Source organism: Sparus aurata, chromosome 6 (genome assembly GCF_900880675.1).
Source record: "Sparus aurata chromosome 6, fSpaAur1.1, whole genome shotgun sequence".
NCBI lineage: Eukaryota > Metazoa > Chordata > Actinopteri > Spariformes > Sparidae > Sparus > Sparus aurata.
In genome coordinates this window covers 7,529,349-7,550,574 of record NC_044192.1, presented here as the reverse complement: position 1 = coordinate 7,550,574, position 21,226 = coordinate 7,529,349, and the positions used below count along the sequence as shown (strand labels likewise).

Here is a 21,226-nt window from a genome sequence, read left to right as displayed (position 1 = left end):
TTATTGTATTTATATTTGGTAGTGAAGTTTAAATAAATATTTATTTATTGTATGTTTAGGTGGGTGTGTAGAATGAAATGGTACGTGCCAATTAGTGAAAGTTGGTGCTGGGGTATTAAAGTGGGTCATTTGGAGGATTATCAGGTTGGGTTAGGATGCTGGTAAACATGACCTGCTGAATATCAAATAAAGGAAATACCACGTGCTGAACATCGTCTGTCTGTATCTCCTCATTTTGTTGCCTCTGCCTCTCGGGCAAGTTGACAGTATTGAAATGCATCCTCACACTCTCACATCTCTTAGTGTAATCTGAAAATACAGATGCTTTTATTGAATGAGACCAAAGGAGCAGGCATCATTAAAAGTGTGGTCAAAAACCTTTTAAGCCAACTAGTTACTGATTACCTCTTCTCCTGCTTGTGATATATATATATATATATATATATATATATATATATATATATATATATATATATATATATATATATACATATATATATAATATTTGAAGAACTGAAGCCTTTTTATCAGGATGTTTGAGATAACTTTTTGTGCAACTGTACCGTTTCACATTGAAGAAGCTGAATGGCACACAAACAGTCAGAAAACAATTAATATGATCAATATGTAGGCAGAGTTGGCGGGTGGGTGTGGTCAGAGCATGAGCACCAGAAGTAGGAAGTAGCCAGAGGCCCTCCACTTTACATCACTGGCCCACATTCACTTTAAGTTGCAGATTTCTGTATCTTAGTTTTAATCCTGTCCCCTGAAATATGTTAATGGAGAATTTGACAATTTGACAATGAGAACTCAACAGAACAGATGAGTGCTCCGGTGTTCATACGTCTGTCTGAGGATTACGTCAACATAAAACTTCACAGGTTTGTAGTTGAGAAAAAAATAAACACAAATGAAAATATTGTCAAAAATGGTTTTGTCCAAGAAATGTGTACTGAGTACTTACAGCATGTAATGTAGTAAAAACTCAGGAGTACTCCTGTGTCAGACATGAAGAAGTTAACAGGTGATTTTAGGATAATACTGTGATTTATGTGATTGTTAGATTTTATGCTTCTTCTATTTTGTATGAATATTGTAGTTGTATTTGTTTCTTAATAATTCTCCTAACAAATTAACAAACATGCTCATGTTGTGCTTCTCAAAACTGTAATAACGTGCAGTTTGCTACAACCACTTTGTTTTGTTGGTGTGTCCTATGTGGCCTGTGTGGTGTTAAAAATATATATGATATATTATAGATAAAGCAGTCAAATGTAATAAAAGACAGGTGTGTCTTATTTGTACTATTTCGTGATACAATTCAGCATTAGTTTGGAGTCACTGGGTCACAGGACATCGAAGCTATTGATTAAGTCAGATTTTTAAAGATCTATGGTGAAAAAATATCTAATCTGTTGATTTTTTGCTGCTGTCAAATTATCAACTGACAAATTTTAGCACTTGACGATAGTTTTTATACTTAATTGGTCAATTAAAGATGGCTGGTTGTCTCTGCATGTTTCTAAGATGTTAAAACTAGATGTGGACCGAGACGACACATTTTTAAATGCATATGTAAAGAAAAAAAATAACTGGGTTACACAGCACTTTAGGTCAGGTCAAAGAAAGAACGGGAACAAAATAAAAAATGATTTAGAGACACATTTCACCTGGAGGTCTGTGAGGTTTCTTGGCGGTTTGATGTTCCAGAGAGACGAGGTGAGTCTTTTCTGATCAGTCAGCTGCTGCAGGGAACCAGCCAATTCTAAACAAATCTGTGCAGAACAATTCTCTACAAAACTGTACGCGACTACTGATGTTTATTGATTTCTTGCTATTGAAACTTAGCTCCCAGAGTCCCATGAGAAAATAATGTTGCCATAACCAACTGATGACTGTTAAAGGGACAGTTCACCACAAAATCAAAACACAGATTTATCTCTTCTGATCTGTACTTCTGTTTATCCATCTAGATTGAAGTGCCAAATTATGACTTGGTTACTCAAAATAATCCACATTTTCTTTCTGCGTCACCGCTAAGAAGAAAGTGGTCATCCACTCATGGAACAGCCAAATTAATTTATATCCCATTATATTCGATACATTTATCTCTAGAGCTGATATCTCTAAGACTCCACTCACCACAGATAAGAGGAACATAATCTATTGTTGATTCCGGGGTGCAGCTGAATGAAATGTTGTGCTTGTTGATTGTTGTGCTCCAAGTGATAAAAGAATATTTAAAAAAAACAAAACAAAACAGAAGCAGAAACCCTTTATCAATCTGCCAATGAACTAATGTTGTCAAATAGATTAAGCATCTGAAATGTGTGAAACCAACATTTTGGTTCAAAGTCATTTCGGTTCAGTCAGCTCATGAACACGTCACGTCAAACAGCAACACACACACACACACACACACACACGTCGTAGTAAACAGGGAGGAAACCTGAAAACGAAACTATCCAGTCTGTCAGGTAGACTCCATTTTGAGTGGACAGAGCAGCAACTGCAGGACAGAAGTCTGGTGAGTGTGAAAACAACACTTGCATTATTTTACGATTAAAGTCTCTGAGTCAGTTTCCTCATGCAGTCAATGAACCAATGACGCTAGAGCTGTGGACTGATGACGTATTTTTGAAGGCTAACTCTGACATTAGCATCGCCCTGGTTCCCTCCACAAAAAAAGTCTCTGGGATTTTTCCGTTGGATTTTGGAATATGGCCGAAAATAATCTTTGAGTCAAACACATTTATGACATTTACACGTTTTGCCAAGCAAAACAGATGGACACCACTTTTTGTGAAGTTGTAAAGTCGGACTTAGAATAGTTTGTAACTAAAGTCAGCCTGTATAGATGGAATAGTTACTAGATGAGTCTCCTGTTCGCTGTGATGACGTTTAATGTCCGCGACAACCTCTGTAGTCTCATTTAGACACTTGTTAGCAACCGCCGTTTTTAAGACATGTGAGCTTTATAATTAAACCGTTGGGTATTTAATCTTATTACACGGCTCTTCTCAATGCTGTAGAATGCTCCATTACATGAATGGAGCTCCCCAACGTTCGGCGGTCAATTATTTTCCTATAATTGACCGTTGCTAAGCATATTTGACCGTCATCAAGGAAAGTGGCCTTTTTGCCTCTGATTCACGTATGTCGTAGCACTCCGCGGTCTAAAATCTTTGCTACGCAAGTAGTCCGGTCACCCCAGCGTCTTTGGTTGCTAAGCGACGTCAGCTGATCGGTAACCTACTTCATTTCGGAAAAAAACGTAGGCCACTAGTATGGATGAGTTTTACATTAACTTTAATATTTTTGAAAAGACGGTGATTTCGCGTCTTGGCAAAAGGCTCAGCTGTCGTCACCGGCCAAGAAAAGAAAAAGAGAGGAAAGCAGCGAAGAGGGCGAAGTGAAACAGCACAAAGTTTTGGATGTCAGAGACGTTGATAAAAATAGAAGAGGATCGACATGAACTGAACACAAAAAAGAGCACGGTATGGGCCATGACAGTTTTAAAAGACTGATAAGATGACTTGAATTTCAGCGCACGATTTATCAGCTGTGTTCTAAAGAATGTTCTGTTCAACGTCTTGGTCGTAGGTTTGGCGAACTATATTTCTCTGCTGAAAAACACAAATAAATTGTAAAAAGACACACTGTGGTAAGTTTTCTTTCGTGTTGTCAAGTAGCCCTGTAATAAGCGCCTGTGGTGATCACAGATGTTATTTCAGGCATTTAACTGAAAACCTATTCAAAAAGACCCGTTTACTTTGAGATGAGGGAGCCGGAAGTGCAAACATGCAAACTGATTTCCGAGTTTTTGGACGACAAACTACTTCATTTTATGAACTGGACAGTTTGAATCATCTGTGGATGCAAAGTCCTGATATAATGAATATTACGCTGCTTATCTTCTCAGACTGACTTCAGACCAGAAGATGAGTGATTCTGTGAAGGAAGAGGTGGTGGTCGAGTCCTCAGGAGCGAGCCTTCTCTCTGTGAAGAAAGAGGGCCACGAGGTTGAGTCTCAAGGATCAAGTGGTCTCTCTGTGACTACTGACGGCTCTAAAGATCCTCCTCCACGCTTTGACACACAGTAAGAGGACTCACACTAACTCATTCAGTGTTTGCTGATTATGTTTTGCCATTTGCTAATTGTCAGAGTAACATTAGGCTTCAGGAATCAAAGAAATACACTGTCAGACCTTCATATTTTAGAGCAAGCGCCATTTGGCAGATCTATTTCATAATCACAAGCTATAACCAGATCACACATCCTGTTGTCAAGTGTCCACAGCAGCAGGATTAGCAGTTACTTACAACCCAGATTCCCAAAAAGTTGAGCGTCTTGGAAAACATAAGTAAATCAGAATATGATAATTTGCAATTGTTTATGCTGCTGTGATCACAACTTTAATTTTGACCCACAAGAAGTGGACAAAATGTTGATGTAAAGTCTTGATGTATTGCATTTAATGCTGAATGTTTAAAATGACACAGATGACAAAGAGTTACAGTAGCTGTTTGTGAAGTATTTCATCACTCAACAACTCTCAAAATGGATTGTTGTGCCTCACTGTCAGGGACGACTGTGGACCTGATGTCTTTTCTTACATCTCAAAACAAAACATCCACTTGGACTCAAGGATGATTAGGATTTGGTGGTCAAAGGTCACTTTAACCTCACAAAAGATTTTTTTTTGCCACAACCCAAGAATGAATGTGCTTATTGTGATTAAATGTCATGTGAGAAATGTCCAATAGGATTAAATGACAAAGTGATGACATTTTATATTCTGCTGATCTACCACAGTTATTTTCACCACTTCTAATGGAAGGACAGTTTATTAGTGTGAATGAAAACAGAGCAGCTGAAATAAAAGGAAACAATACTTTTCATTGCAGACTGAATGCTGAATTTCAAACAGAAAACACTAACTTTTATTAAAAACATTTTTTTTTTGCCAGATCTTTTTTATTTTTGAAAAACAATAAACAAATCAGTTTAGTTAAAAATAGGACTGTCTCCACAGAGGTATGAAGAGGAGTCACGATTCTGAAGAGGAGCAGCTTTCTTTGGATACTGACTTGTCCCAAGATCCTCTTAGAAAGATCGCCAAGCTCAGTCCTGTATCTGGACCCTCAGGCACAGGGTAAGACTCTTTTCTTCTTTCTTACTGTAAACTGATTGGATGGAAGATGATTTTTCCTGTGTGCACCAAGACAAACAAGAGACTGGTATGAAGGTAACTCTGAGAGCCTTGGAGAGAGTTTCAGAGATCCTTTATTGATTTATTTAAGAAGATGGTTTACTCCTGGAGAAAAAACTGAATTGAACTAAAGTGATAACATTGCCAAAGATCCTTTACAGATTTTTTTTACTTTGTAACAACCGTTCATTACAAAGTAAACTCTCTTCCCAAGCAAATCCATTTCGAAACGGTTAATAGACTGGATTTATAAAGCACTTTTCTATTCTTGCCGACCCAGTCTCAAAGTGCTTTTCAGCACAAGTCAGCATTCACCCATTCACATGTATATCCATTAGGGCTGTCAACGAATATTCTAAATTCGAATATATATTCGAATATAAAAAAAAAAAACGGAGATTCGATTGTGAAAATGAATATTCGACTGTGGAAAAAACACATCAGCGGCTGCTTTGCGAGTGGGCCCACGGTTTGACCGGTCAGGGACAGGTCACAGGAGTCGCACCTGCACAGCGTCACTCACTGCTGAAAGTGAGACGCGACAAAAACCGTGGCAGATGCAGATTGCAGAGAGAAAAAAGTAATGGCAGAAAGTTGAGAGCCCAACTCGGCAGCAGAGAGAGTGATTTGTACTCCAAGCAACCTAAAAAGCCTGTTTGGAAACACTTCGGATTTTGGTCAGTAGACAGCAAAAATGCGGAGCCTCGAGATAAAGTTGTATGGGTTAGGCTGTGTAAGTTACAGTTAGCTTACCATTCCACCACTAGCAACATGAGGGCACATCTTGAAAATGTGCACCCAAATGAGCATGCCATGATGTCTGGAACTCCAACTAAACAGCCACGTCTCGACTCATATTTTTCAACGCCCGCCGCGAGCTCTTGGTCTGCAGCACAACAAGAGGCGTGCATGAAGAAACTTGCTACGTTCATTTGCAGGACATGAGGCCGATCAGTATCGTTGATGACTCGGGCTTCAGAGAGTTTTGTCAAGAATTGGAACCGAGGTACCGTATCCCGAAAATACCTATACAAGTAGTTATGTCTCGTTGTATTAGTTTGTCCTCCTGTTATTGACATAATACGTAAATCTAGATATTCGAATGGTTTGAACTTAAGTGTTTTTTTTGTTTTTTTGGAGTGAATATTCGAACGTCATTTTGGAGCAATTTCGACAGCCCTAATATCCGTACACTGTTAGCAGAGGTTACCATGTACAGTGCCACATGTTCACCTGGAGATATAACCAATCATACACACACACACACACACACACACACACACAAACACCAGTTTACTCCCTGAGTACACCATCAGGATCTTTGGTCATGTTATCACTTTACTGCAGTCAGTTCAGTTTTTCTTTGTGAAGAAATTGTCGGTAGTGCAATTCGATTGTTTGAAGTTAAGGCTCATTTACATCAATTTTCGATGTAACATAGGAATTCTGTATCTAAGCAACCTGCCACAGAGATTATTCTGAACTGCTGCTCAAGCGCTCGTCTGGAAGGTGATTATTTTTTACCTACAGTCTGTACAAGTGGACGAGGCCTTAGTACCTCTCATTAAGTCTCGCTCTACTGATCATTCTCGCTAGAGCCAAATGAGTGAAAGAGAAATTTATATATATTTATACTCACTAAGATTTTATCTCTTTTCCCTCGAAGGAAGTACACAGTGATCAGCTCTCCAGAGCAGTATCAGAGGTATAAGGATGATTTCAACAGCCAGTACAGTGAGTACCGGCGTCTACACGCTCAGCTACAGCTCATCTGCCGGCACCTTACTAAGCTTCAAAATGAGTTTGAACAGGTCAAGCAAAGCAAAGAAAAGAAGAAGGTAGTTTCCTTAAAAGATGCACACAAATCTGTTCTGTGTTCCACAATACCTTGATTCCCATTATAGTCCCATTATATTTACTGGTTCAGTTTTATTCATGTCCTTTTTTGTGTCTCCTCTTCTCAGATGATCCATCATCAGTTACTTCAAGAGTATTTGAAAATACAAAAGGTAACAACTATCAACTATCTTGATCATCATCTGAGTACATAATCAGATTGTCACTGTGCTTTTTCATATGCCTTTCAGACTTATCCGAACTATAATCAAGAGAGGAAACGCCTTGAATATCTACACAACAAACTGGGACATATAAAGAAAAGTATTGCCATGTTCAGACAAAGTCGTCCCGGGCAAGTCTCGTCACTCAGCAGCCATCCAGGCAACGTCAACAAGGCTCCACCTCACAGACCTGAACAAAGTGAGTAAAAGCCTACCGGAATATCGTAAAGGAACTTAAACTGTAATTGAAATATAACTGTAAGATTGGCTGCTGTGTGTTAATGACGGTCTGTAATTTCAGCAGCTGTGTTGTTTTCTTTTCTGTTTTAAATGTTTGGAATGATGATGTCTTGTATTTGTTTTGCCTTGATGCAGGATCTCTCTTCTTTGTTAATTTTCTTTAATCACACAGTATGGACTTGGTCTTAAATTTGCATTAACCCACTTTCAACCTTGCCTTGACATAAACATACCTGCACTTGGCCTTAAACTTTTTACTTGACTTTCCACATTTTGGCTTTATTAAAGGGTTTGACAATAGAAAACAACAGGTAACATGTGTAGAAAGACAAGCTACAAAGGACCCTGACCAGCTTTGAACTGTGGACTTGGCTGTTGGAAGTTTATGAATGTTTTGTCATCAGGATGTCCAAGAGTTTGATCTCTGCTGCGTCTCCCATCCCCCAGATCCATCCACATCTGAGTCAAACCTCCCTGTGTCTGAGGACATCAGAGAGGAGAGTAAAGAGGATGAAGAGGATCCGCAGTGTCCTGATGATCCAGAGAGGTCGAACCAGCAGCATCAGCTTCTGTGTGGAGAGGTTAAAAATACAAATGTCAGTTTGTCACATTATTAGACATTTAGGTGTTCTTAGTTTCACTCCCGCCAGAGTTTAGTTTTCCTGACCTTCTGCATTCTGTCCATCACAGTCCTGCAGGCTTCACTTGTAAAAGATGAATAACTATTAAGGAGTGCATATAGACTAAACTGTGCATAACTGGGAGAGTTGAGCTTCAGTCTTTGCCCCCATCTCAATGTGTTTTAATTAACTCTCCCGTCCAGTTTAATTAACTAATTTTGTGACTCTTTTAATTTTAGGACAAGCAACATTTCCAATCTGAACTACTAACTGAGTCTGGAAAGACGTCATACAGGTAACAAAACATCAAATTCTCTATAAGTAATGTACTACAGAGCAAGATTAGTGAGATATGTTGAATCTATTCTGTGTCACAAACCTGGCTGGCATTTAATCTAGAGAGATCAGAATGCTAATTTAATATACAGACATAATCTGGTCCAAATTATAGACCTCAATAAATCATGCAGAAAATCTGAGCAGAAATATTGTTTTATTTAATTTGCAAGGTTGTTCTTGCTCTTACTGAACTACAAAATGTAATTAGTGTTTTCCATGCAGTGGGTGCTGAAAGCCTGAAAGCTGAATTTTCCCAGTTCAGTCTGGATCTTTTTCTGAACAATCAGTCGCAAAACATCAAGAGGGAGAACACTGTGATTTGTGATTGGCCCTTGCTTGCTATAAGAGAAATAATCTTAAATCACAAAAGATACATCAAAAGTTCACTGTTATAAGTCATTGGTTACAATGACAAATTGAATGTAGCGTGATTCCTCCAAAACAGAACACTTCTACTGTGAATTATGTTTTCAGGCCTCTTCCTGATTTGCTGAAGTCTGATCAGTCTCTTGGCATTTATCACAGACAATATTTAGTTCATGAAAGTTTAACAGATCACCACATATCCTTCAATATGTGATTGTCAGACCTGTTTGAAATTCTTGAGTAGAATATTTGAATATGTTTGATCAAGTTTGCAGATTAAGGGCTCAGAATGTGCAGTGAAATTACCCTTTCAACGTGCACAGAGCCTGAAAAAGCCAGGCTGGGTTAACAAAGCAAGTTGATAAACACTAATTATTATTACAGAATATTTATTTACTAGTTGTTACCTTTAATCCATAACTGAGGTTTTAGGTTTTGTAGAGCCAGCTCATGCAAAGAAAGCCTGGCGATGTTCAGTACATCACCTCCTGTCAACATTTACTGTTTGATTGAAAGTTCATCTTTTACAGTTTAGCTAATTTCTTGCATTTCAAAATTTGCAGTGAACTTTTGTCTGTTGGACGTTAGAATGGTTGTCAGTGTGAGCAGTGTGTGTAAAACACGACGTGTAGGATAAATAAAAAAGACAAGTATCTGCACGTAACCAGATCTTTTGACAGCAGTCTGGCTTGTTGCTAACAGCTCCTCTGTGTCCTACAGGTTCAGGTGTCCTGGTTCAGGTGTGTTCCACTGTGAAGCGACTGGACTGGTGTTTGTTATGGTTCAGGAGGCGGAGCTGCTGTACAGGACTGTCCAATGGGATGAAAGCCTCCTCAGATCAGCTGATAAGATGGCTGCAGGGCTGCTGTTTGATATCAAGTGTTCAGAGGACGCTGCTGTCTGTCAGCTCCACCTGCCTCACTGTGAAGTTATGGATGGTAAGAACACTTACCATTTGTTACAGCCACAGTCTGAACAAACAACATCCTGATGATTTATACATTGTTAGGTTGTGGTGCAATAGTCACATCATATGTCCCTTCCTAACTTTTCGTACCCTTGATTGAAACAAAAAGGAAACTCAAGTCGTGATGTGAAGGAGATTTCATTAGGAGAAAGAAAAAGACAACTGCTGCACTGAGAGTTTCCGACTGCCCTTCATTTTTCATTTCACACAGAAGTTGTGAATTATTTTATTGTGACATACAGTGTAATGGAGGTTTAAAGGTTATAGACAGGCTTCTCTGATTTGTAATCGCGAAGTGTGTGTCGGTTAGAACACAGTCTATAATGTTCCCCCAAGACTTAAATGAAGAATCAAGCAGGAAACAGTCGACCCCTTTTATGGCACTTTAATCCAGTGTAAACAGTGTACACTTACAGAGGTGGTATGAGTGTGGTTCTAGAATTAACCAAAAACAATAACAGTCATAAATAAACAGCTCACAAATGCTTGACCATAGCACACACCCCAAATTATAATCTAATTATCATTAGCATGAAAAATATGACACATCATATACAGAAGTAATATACATGATATTATATCACATATATATGTAACTGACAACAAAGAAAATAGCCAGTGGCATTAATATAACATAAATGACCATTTAAACCATCAGCGGTGATAGCTAACACTGCTAGAAATACACTCTTAAGTACCAGAAATAATCTCAATTAGCAGACTTATAAACAGACAAAATATAACAACAATGAAAAATGCATCCAGTAAATAAACAATGTAACTTACATTTCTCTGGACGCACACTGAACCACAAACCGCGGATCAACTGAAACAAAGTGGCAAACTCAACTTCATCCACCTGCTAAACACACTTCTCACCGTCTTCAGTCTCTTCTTCTCTCTCTCTCTCTCCCAGTCAGCAGCACTAAGCCTAAATGAGTGCGTCAGCGCCCCTAGCTGCTGAATCCACTCAAAGCAACTGCTTTGTCATACAATCTTCAGAACAGCTGCCCCCAAATTTGCTGCCGCAAATTTGTAGTATTTAGGCCTGTCAATTTTCTTCTGGTACAGCAGGGAGTCTGATAAGACGGCTTACAGGTCGGACACAGGTGCGGTCCCGTACTGTGACCTCCGCTGTGCGAATCAGTCCATCGGTTCCAGGGAACACCTTCTTGATCTTCCCGACAGGCCATGATGCTCGTGGCAGTTGAGGATCGATGATCATCACGATGGTATCCAGCTGAAGAGGGGAGGTGTCCGACTGCCACTTGGATCGGGTTTGCAGTGTGGGCAGGTAGTGGCGCAGGAACCGCATCCAGAAGCGATCGGACAGCACTTGACAGACCCTCCACTGGCGACGGCTGAGCAGCTCTGAGTCATGATACACTGCCTGAGGTAGCGAAGGGTCTGGCCGTCCCATCAGCAACAGATTGGGGGTGACCGGGTCCGGGTCTGCCACGTCGGATGATACATAGCCGAGGGGCTTGGAATTGAGGATACCCTCAATCTCAATCAGGACGGTGGTCAGAACTTCACCGCTGACAACCTGTGACCCCAGGGTAGCAGTCAGAGCAGCCTTGATCAACCTGATTTCCCGCTCCCAGGAGCCTCCAAAGTGGGGGGCACTAGGCGGGTTGAAACAAAACTTTATCTGGTACTCTGCCAGCTGGGCTTGGAGAGAAGGATGAAGGGTTTGAAAGGCTTCTTGTAATTCCCTTTCTCCACCTCTAAAATTGGTGCCCTGGTCCGAGAGCAACTCTGCTGGTTTCCCGCGACGGGATATGAACCTCCTTAAGGCCATCAGGAAGGAGTCCGTGTTGATGCTGGACAGCACTTCAATATGGACTGCTCGCATCGTGAGGCATTTGAAGAGCAAGTCCCAGTGTTTCTCGTTCCGTCGGCCGATTTTAACCTGCATTGGACCAAAACAATCAATCCCCGTAGAGTAGAAGGCTGGTTGATGCAGCCTGAGCCGTGCAGGGGGCAAGTCTGCCATCTTAGGGTTGACAGGTTGGGCTCTCCACCTCTGACACTCTGAGCATGAGCGCTGCTCTCTTCTTATGGCCTCCCGGCCACGAAGGATCCAGAACTTCCTCCTCAGCTCTGCAAAGAGTCGCTCTTCACCAGGGTGTTTCAGGTCTTGGTCAACCTGTCGGATGAGCAGCTTGGTCACAGCATGTCTTGGGTCGAGGACTATAGGGTGGATCACATCGTCCTCCAGATCCTGGCAACGCCGCAGCCGACCTCCTACTCGTATCAGTTGGAATGATGCATCATATTCTGGAGCCAGCGTGATTAAGCAGCTGGAGGAGGGGACTTGTTTTCCAGCTGCCAGACACTGAACTTCTTCTGAGAAGCTATCTCTTTGTGTGGACCGCAGGATGCTGAGTTCCGCTTCCTTGAATTCCTCTGCTGTAGGTGTCCCTCTAGCATCAGCAGCCGCCCCATGAAGGTACCCCACAGTCGCCTTCACCAGTTCACTGAAGGTGCTAAACTGCTGAGCATCAGGTAAGGAATGGTGGGTGCCATTTACCGTGCTAACCAGGCAGGTGGTGGGCTTTCGCAGCTCCTCAGTGATGTATTCGCTTGTTGGGACTGGATGCACTGGCCACTTGTTGGGTGGTAGCTGCAGGAACAGGGGTCCATGGATCCAATGATTTTCACCTGAGAGATCCTGCAGGGATTTTCCCCGGGTGAGGTCATCTGCGGGGTTCTCTGACGTCTCCACATAGCGCCAGGCCTGGCTATCAGTCAGCTCTTGAATTTCTGCAATACGGGTTCCTGCAAACACCTTAAAGCGACAAGAGTCCAATTGGATCCAGGCAAGAACAGTTGTGGAGTCTGTCCACATAACCACTCTCGATATCGCCACTGTGAGCTCTCGAGTAAGCACATCTGCAAGCTGTGCGCCCGTGAGCGCAGCACACAGCTCCAACCGGGGCATGGAGAGCTGACGCTTAGGGGCCACTCTGGACCGGGCTGTCAGGAATGCTACCTCCACATTACCCTCGGTGTCTTCTGTGCGGAGATATCCCACACTACCATACGCACGTTGAGACGCATCACAGAAGATGTGGACCTCCCGCTTACTGGCTGCATTGTCCATGGCTGGACTCACGTAGCAGCGAGGCAGTCTGATGTTGTCCAGATATTGTAGCTCGTTTTCCCAGTCTTGCCACGCTGTGAGCAATTCACCGGGTAGCCGAGGATCGTCCCACTCCCGCTTTTTGTCCCATAACTGCTGAACAAGCACTTTGGCCCTTGTAGTATAGGGCATGAGAAATCCTATGGGGTCATATTGGCTGGCCAATACCTTATAGATGTTCCTCATGGTGGGCGGGAGGCGCTCCATCGGCCGTGACTTATACTGCAGCGTATCCGAGTGGCATAACCAACGCAGCCCCAGGGCAGGTTCTTGTGGATCCATGTTTGTGTGATTTAGCAACTGTTCACTACTCTCTGACCTGATCTCCTTGGGCAGGTGGCCAATAACATTTGGCATGTTGCTGGCCCACTGTCGCAGTTCGAAGCCACCCTCCATTAACAGCACCCTCAGCTTGTCTGCGACATCTTTGGCCATGTCTGGAGTTGGGAAGCTCTGTAGCCAGTTGTCCACATAGAAGTGGTTCTCGATAGACTCACGAACTGTATCCCCTGTGTGGGTGTGATCGTGTACATGCCTCTGTAATGCGTATATGGCACAGCATGGGGAACAAGTAGTCCCGAAGGGAAGGACCTGCCACTCATATACACTAGGTTGGGAGTCTCTCTGTAGATCACGCCAGAGGAAGCGCAACAGAGGGCGATCTTCAGGCAGCAACCTCACCTGGTGGAACATTCCCTTTATGTCACTGCTGACAGCAATTGAATGTTCCCTAAACCGCAGTAGGACACCCAGGAGAGATGCACCCAGGTTTGGGCCTGGCAGCAGCAGCTCATTGAGGTTCTTATCCCTATAGGTGTAAGAACAGTTAAACACGATTCGGTTTTTTCCGTTGTGTGTCACCAGGTGATGGGGAATAAACCACGACTCCTTGGAATCCTTCACCTGCTCCTGACTAATTCTGGAAGCATAGCCTGACTTCTCCAACTTCATAATCTCCGCCTGATATGCCTGTGCCTTCACCGGGTCTCTGCCTAGACGCTTCTCCGTGCTGCTTAGACTGGGGAGCACCGCTTCAGGCGGCGCTGTGAGTATAGGCATGTTACTCACCCGTAACAGTGGGGTAGCGTATCTGAGGACCCATCCACCTCCACTCTCCTAGTCTTTACCTCTAGAAGGTTCATGGCCTCTTGGTCTCTCCGTGACCTCGTCACCATTTCTCGTTTCTGTATGGCAGGGTGTCCAGTTGCCAGAGCTTCTCTACCTGATTAAAGAGTTCAGCTGTAGGGGAGGTAGAGGTCACGAACAGACACTGCTGTGGGCGGTTGCACTGTTGGAAAGACTTGACTGGCCCTTGCAGTGTCCAGCCAAGCCTGGTCTTTACCGCAGCTGGGCTCCCCGACGGGCCGAGACGGACAGGTTCAATAGGCGTCACAAGGTGCGGACAGTCGGAACCTATCAAGAGGAGTGGGTGAACATTTGTGAATGGCTGCAGGGGGAGCTTCTTGAGGTGCTTATATCTGCGCTGAAGTCCCTTCACTGGGTAAGAGTGTTCAGCCAGACCTAGTCCACCTGCAGTGAAGGCTCTCTCAATAGTAAATGTCTTTGTTGGCTGACCGGTCGGAGAGATTTTGAACATTACTGATGAGCCATGTAGTGTTCTCGCATCTTGACGAACGGTTCTCAGGGTGAGACTCTCGGGTGTCCCCTGATGCTGCAGCCTCTGGACGGCCTCCTGGAGTAGAATTGTTCTCTCTGAGCCATCATCTAAGATTGCGTATGTCTCCAGGGTGTGGTCACCGTTACGTAGTAGCACCTTGCTGACCTTCAAAAGGACCTGACTGCAGCCGGCACGCCGATCCAGATACAAAACATCTGTCGCTGACTTCATCTCTGCACTAGTGCCGTTCCCTGCAGTACGCTCACTCTTGCCAGGCCGGAGATTCACTTCATGCAAGGCCTCGAGGTGCTTCCCCTTGCACGTCTTGCATAGGACTCTCAATCTACACTGGGCGGCCTGATGGTGCCATCCACAACGCCAGCAGCGATTATTGGACTTCACCCAGGTCATCTTCTGCTCCTTGGTTAATTGCTTGAAGTTCAAGCACTGGTCCAGGAAGTGTTGCGTATTGCTGCAGTAGGGGCAATAAGCTTTGGGCTTATCCATGGTCTCTTGGTGATCTGAGACTTCAGCTTGTCCTGCTTGGGGGGTTGTGTTATTGGCAGTACCATGCAACACATTCATGGTCTTCTTAGTGGCTCTCCTATCCTTATCACCCTCCTTCCTCACCCCGCTTCTCCCTTTCTGGACATCCTCTATCTTGTCGAACTGATCTCCGTCCTCTTGAATTTCCAGCTCATAGTCCAGCCACTCCGCGAAGTCCATCAATGATGGGATTCCTGCTTTCCAAGAGTGAAGGTGACGCCGGAAGGTGGCCCGGAGATCCTGGGGAAGCTTCTTCATTAATCTGGCTATGTGAGACCCACACTTTAACTCTATGCGCCCGTCTTCACCTAGCTGCTCTAACATCCTGACAAGAGCTCGAACTCTCAGAGCAAACCTCCTGAATGCTACAGTGTCTCCAGCTCGGATAGTGGGCTCCTCCATGAGCTCTGCAATCCGCCGTAGAGATAACTGGTGGGGCTGACCGTAGTGTTTGGTCAAGGAAGCCATAGTGTCAGAGTAGGGGAATAAGGAATTGCTATAGGAATCAGCTATCAGGAGAGCCTCTTCAAACTTGAGGTGATCACAGAGCACTTGATACTTGAACATCTCTGTCGCATCAGCGGGAAGAATATTGTCAAGGGCAAGCTTCAGTCTGGAGAACTCTCTGGGGTCACCGCGTGTGAACTTTGGGATTGACGGTGTCGGTCCCCTGTATGTCCTCTCGTTACTGTTAGGCAGTGTCACTGAGGTTAGCCGTTGGGGGGGTTGTGGGGGTGCAACTGATGGCAGCACCATATCATATGGTGGTTCGGACATCATGGATGGAGCTGGTGACAGTCGTGCTTCCAGCTGCTGCAGACGTTCTCTAAGGTTCTCTACAATATCAGTAGGTTGCTCATAATTGTCATCAGACAGTGCGTTTACATGCACAGCTTAGTCAGATTACAGCCATAGTTCGACTATGCTGCTCAATCGGACAACTGCAATTATCCGAGTATACATGCCAGTGAGAAAATCGAATTACTGGCCGTAAGCATGTCATACCCCGGTACGCTAGGTGGCGCTGTACCCATTTCAACTAGTGTTAACGGCGCACCTCCGGCTGACCTCTTTAAGTCACCAGCTGCCTCGGCATTCAAGAAAGATGGCGTACGAAGAGCGAGACGAAGCTACATCTTTGTACACTTCGTATATGGTGTACATGATAATTACACAAACTAGGTGCACTCTGGCGCTCTTTCTTGCGGTGATTTCGGAGGAAAGCCGTCGCCGCCACCGCCATCGCCGTCCGTCTACTTCCGGCTCACGGCCCCGGGGAAAAATCTCGCGCCTGCGCAGAACGCAAAATCCGATCCGATCCGCTGGAAACGTATACATGCAGGAGTAATGCGACTATCAATCGAATAATCAACGTGGTGTAATTCGACTATGAGAAATCCGATCCGGTCCGATTTTAGTCAGACTAAGGTGTATACATGCATCTTAAAGATCCGTTCATAGTCAGACTAACGCAGTAATTCGGTTTTCTTGAGTGTCATGTAAACGCACTGAGAGAAGGCTACTGGTGGGGGAGGCGGCGGCCAATCATCGTCTGCTAAATACCTGTCCTGTACTGCAGGCAGGTGGTGCAGCTCCCTTGGTGGAGGCGGTGGTTGGGCTGGTAGGTGGGGTGGTGGCATTGGCCGGCTGGCCTGGTCTCCTGGTTGTGGATGACGTGTTCCAGGTGTTGGATGCAGCATAGGGGTTTGTGACGTTGGGGCCCTGGTGCCCTCTCTTATTACAGGGGGGTGACTCTCTTGTGGATGGTCCAGCTGTGCAGGCTGTAAACTGGGAGGTGCTGCACTGCTCCTGTCCATTTGACGTCTTATATCTCTCACCATCAGCTGCAATCTCCTATTATCCTCTTGTATTTGCTGCAACATATTCATCATTGCAGGTGGGCCCTCATATGGCTGTGACGTACTCACATACACCAGTGCTGTGGCTCCAATGTGACTGGAAGATGTCTCTATGAACTCAGCAGGATAATGAGTGGGCTGTAGTGGATGCTGGGTGAGGGGTGTCATCTCGGCAAATCCCTCTCTGTTTCTGCTCCAGTCGGTCTCCTCTATTGCAGCAGAGGTGCGTAGTGGATAGCTCCCAGCCTGTGGGTGGGTGTACCCTTCATAATCTTCCATCCATCTTGGTTGGCGCACTCGTCGGCGTGGACGTGAATCTTCACTTGGGGGAACATGAGCCATTTTCACTTCGTAATTACCTTATCCGGCTCGAAGGACCATATGTAATGGAGGTTTAAAGGTTATAGACTGGCTTCTCTGATTTGTAATCGCGAAGTGTGTGTCGGTTAGAACACAGTCTATAATGTTCCCCCAAGACTTAAATGAAGAATCAAGCAGGAAACAGTCGATCCCTTTTATGGCATTTTAATCCAGTGTAAACAGTGTACACTTACAGAGGTGGTATGAGTGTGGTTCTAGAATAAACCAAAAACAATAACAGTCATCAATAAATAGCTCACAAATGCTTGACCATAGCACACACCCCAAATTATAATCTAATTATCATTAGCATGAAAAATATGACACATCATATACAGAAGTAATATACATGATATTATATCACATATATATGTAACTGACAACAAAGAAAATAGCCAGTGGCATTAATATAACATAAATGACCATTTAAACCATCAGCGGTGATAGCTAACACTGCTAGAAATACACTCTTATGTACCAGAAATAATCTCAATTAGCAGACTTATAAACAGATACAAAATATAACAACAATGAAAAATGCATCCAGTAAATAAACAATGTAACTTACGTTTCTCTGGACGCACACTGAACCACAAACGGCGGATCAACTGAAACAAAGTGGCAAACTCAACTTCATCCACCTGCTAAACACACTTCTCACCGTCTTCAGTCTCTTCTTCTCTCTCTCTCTCTCTCTCTCTCCCAGTCAGCAGCACTAAGCCTAAATGAGCGCGTCAGCGCCCCTAGCTGCTGAATCCACTCAAAGCACCTGCTTTGTCATACAATCTTCAGAACATACAGTATGACTGTATCAGAGCTGAAAGAATTAGTTCATTTCATTTTCAATTCTTCACTACCAAACTGTGACACAAAGAAGAAAATGCCCCCAAAAACTAAAATATACTTTTCAAGCAGAACTGGATGGTATAAGAGGAAAGTTCCTCATCCACCAAATTCATCACAATATATCTGAATATTATTTTAAAAAAATAAATGATTTCTGTTGTATTTATTTTGCACAATTTTAATTTATTGTCTCTGGCTTTCCATCCTCCATCTCTTGATATGTGTTCAATAAATTACTCAACCTGGACAACAGTTGTACAAAAGATCAGCTCAATGTTCTGGGAAACTCTATAAAACAACTACTACAGTTGTAATGAGCAAAAGTTCACATCTCTGTGTTTTCACAGCTCCGCTGCCTGAAGGTCTGCTGTCCGTCGTCCACATCACTGATGACGGAATGAACTTCCTCGAGCCGCTGGAGATTACAGACACTCATGTGGTTGTTACAGTTTCTCACTTCTCTGCCTTTGGCATAGTGAGGAAATTTATTAAAAGGTTGTTGAGCAGCAATGACATGAGACCAATTAGCGGCCAAGTCCTGCTGTTCCTCGGACAACCAAACCCAAAAACACAGAGACAAAAACTCAACGTGTTTCTCCTCCCAAGGAACATCCATCTGGATGAGGTAAAGCTCCATGTTACAGCTGTCAGTCCAAACTTGTCTCTTTAAGAAGACCTTACCAATATGTCTTAAAACAACAGTAATAGTTGCAGCCCCACTCTGCTGATGCAGTAAATGTGGGTACTTGCCGACCTACAAATACACTGATACTGATTTATCTGTAATGAGATATAATTGACCTGTTAATGTCAGGTTCTACTGAGGAGAAACTGTTTAATTGTGAAAATGTTCTGATGTCTCTTCAGGTGAGCGCACAGCAGCGATATTCAGAGAACATCCAGGTTCCTGCAAAATGTGAACTCATTGAAGATCAGAGTTACACTCTTCACTGTCCTCAGGCCATTAAAATACAGCCTAAGGTGAGAATTTGAAATAAAATACTTTGTTAGTGCTGCAGCATGTTGACATGATTCATCTTTGAATACTCTGATACTTTTTTTTTTCAGAGTGCAAAGTTCAACATGGAGTTTGGACCAAATTACTTCCCAACATTTGAGGTCCGCCTGCCTACAACCACAGAAGAAGTGACTTTAACAGTCAATGATCGTGGACAGTTGGTGGTCTGGGAGCATGATGTTGATCTCAACGGTAAGACTTCATCCCAGGGATGCAGGAATGTTTTCCTCACTTTGTTTACGATTGATGGAGAGTTTTTCAACATTTTGTTAATTTCTGTGTGAATTATCCATGAACCTTGATGGACAAAATCTGGTGTATTTAGGTGGCTGGAATTTCAGTTCGAACTTTAAAATGTTGTACTTTCTAAGAGCTTTCTTTCAAAGTGATGTTAGTTTTTAAAAGTTTTATCTTTGGGTATCTTCCAGATTCAACAAGGAGAACTGGACAGATGAACGTCCCAGCAGAGGACGATGTGCTGGCAGAACAGAGGCTGAGCTCTATTAGGTCACAGTTTGTAGAGCGAGTGTCTGGACCTGTTCTGAACCAGCTTCTGGATAAACTTCTTGATCTGGACTTTGTAAATGATGAAGAAATGCAGTCAGTCAAAACAAAACCGACCACACAGGATAAAGCACGAAAATTGATCGACACAGTGCGAAAAAAGGGAACTGTAGCCAGCTCGGTCTTGATCGCTGCTCTCCGTAAGGTGGATCCAAATCTTTCTAGACAGCTGATGTTTAGCTGAAGAAAAAGACACGCAACGTGTGTGAATCTTTGTAACAGCTGGCTGTTTAAGGATGTTTCACACCTGGAGTCGAGCTCATTTGATCAGGACCAAAGAGGGCAAAAATGCACTTTAATGCTTGTAGTTTGTATATTCAAATTGTTTGGTGTCACAAAGAGCTCAAGAGGTAACTGATCATGAGCATTATTACTGTTGGACTGTAAATCACATGTTATGAATAGCGACTAACAGGAAGAGACGAAAAGGATCAGTGAAGCACTTTTTTAATGGACTTAATGAACCAACAAATTAAACGGTAGGATTAAAGCACAACAGTTTTAACGGCTTCTCACCTGCTCATCAGGGAAAATAAAAATATATTTATAAAATGATTCACGTCAGGAGAGTCTCACAGAAAATCCCACACAAATGCAGTGAGGCTTACAAATGATTGACTGAATCAGTGTGTAAATGCAGGTTCAACACTGTATCTAAACGTAATATTAGTGTAGTATATAAATATATAAAACAGTTCAAATGATGTTTTTGATGAAAATTGTAAATACTTTTGAATACATAGTATATTTACATATTTCTGCTACATTTATATAAATCAAGAAAATGTTTTGCTTGCATCAAAAATATAGAATTTTTTACCTTTTTTATATGTCACTGTTTTTTTACACAAATGTGTTTTTTTTATGTTGTTTATGTACAAATCCTGAAATACATTTTTTTTTTCATTGAGACTGATCTGACTTTCTCTATACTAACTGGGAAAATGCAAAGCTCTGTTGTAACCGAACCGGGCCGGTCACTTGTTAAGGCGTCCTCACACTCTCACACCACTTAATGTAATCTGAAAATACAGGTGCTTTTATTAATTGAGATCAAAGGAACAGGGATAACCAAAAGTGTGGTCTAAAAACTTTTAAAGCCAATTCAGTAGTTACTGATTACCTCTTCTCCTCCTTCTCCAGTGGTGTGAGAGGATGTTCTCTTTAGTTCACAGCTGTCTAAATGTGATGTTGTTCCATGCAGCATGTTTGCAGACAAAAGCAAAGTCAGAAAACTAAACAATGGAACCAAAGAAGGAAGAACTGAAGCCTTTCTATCAGATTCTTTGCATTGACTTATGCTGCTGTACCGCCGACACGATTTCCTTTTGCATTCTGTCTGAACACAATTAAAGTTCACATTGAAGAAGTCGTACAGCACACAAACAGTCAGAAAACAATTACTATGATCAATATGTAGCCATATGAGCACCAGAAGTAGGAAGTAGCCAGAGGCCCTCTTGCA

At 42.9% G+C, this 21,226-nt stretch overlaps 1 protein-coding gene across 3 annotated transcripts; it reads left to right on the top strand.

Moving 5' to 3' along the window:
- Nucleotides 1–2,479: 2,479 nt before the first annotated feature.
- On the top strand, nucleotides 2,480–20,200 carry LOC115582862 (caspase recruitment domain-containing protein 8-like). 3 transcript variants are annotated; one of them, XM_030419088.1, is made up of 13 exons: nucleotides 2,480–2,527; nucleotides 3,923–4,099; nucleotides 5,037–5,156; nucleotides 6,880–7,051; nucleotides 7,178–7,222; nucleotides 7,301–7,472; nucleotides 7,961–8,109; nucleotides 8,373–8,428; nucleotides 9,559–9,776; nucleotides 18,527–18,804; nucleotides 19,047–19,160; nucleotides 19,248–19,389; nucleotides 19,626–20,200. In XM_030419088.1, the coding sequence occupies exons 2-13, from the start codon at nucleotides 3,942–3,944 to the stop codon at nucleotides 19,943–19,945; spliced, it is 1,944 nt and encodes a 647-aa protein (XP_030274948.1). In that variant the 5' UTR covers nucleotides 2,480–2,527; nucleotides 3,923–3,941; the 3' UTR covers nucleotides 19,946–20,200. The 3 variants fall into 3 exon arrangements, with proteins under 3 accessions (XP_030274948.1, XP_030274949.1, XP_030274947.1); XM_030419089.1 differs by lacking the exon at nucleotides 2,480–2,527 and adding an exon at nucleotides 3,143–3,497 and having other exon boundaries at nucleotides 7,961–8,094; XM_030419087.1 differs by lacking the exon at nucleotides 2,480–2,527 and adding an exon at nucleotides 3,145–3,497.
- The last annotated feature ends 1,026 nt before the right edge of the window (nucleotides 20,201–21,226 follow it).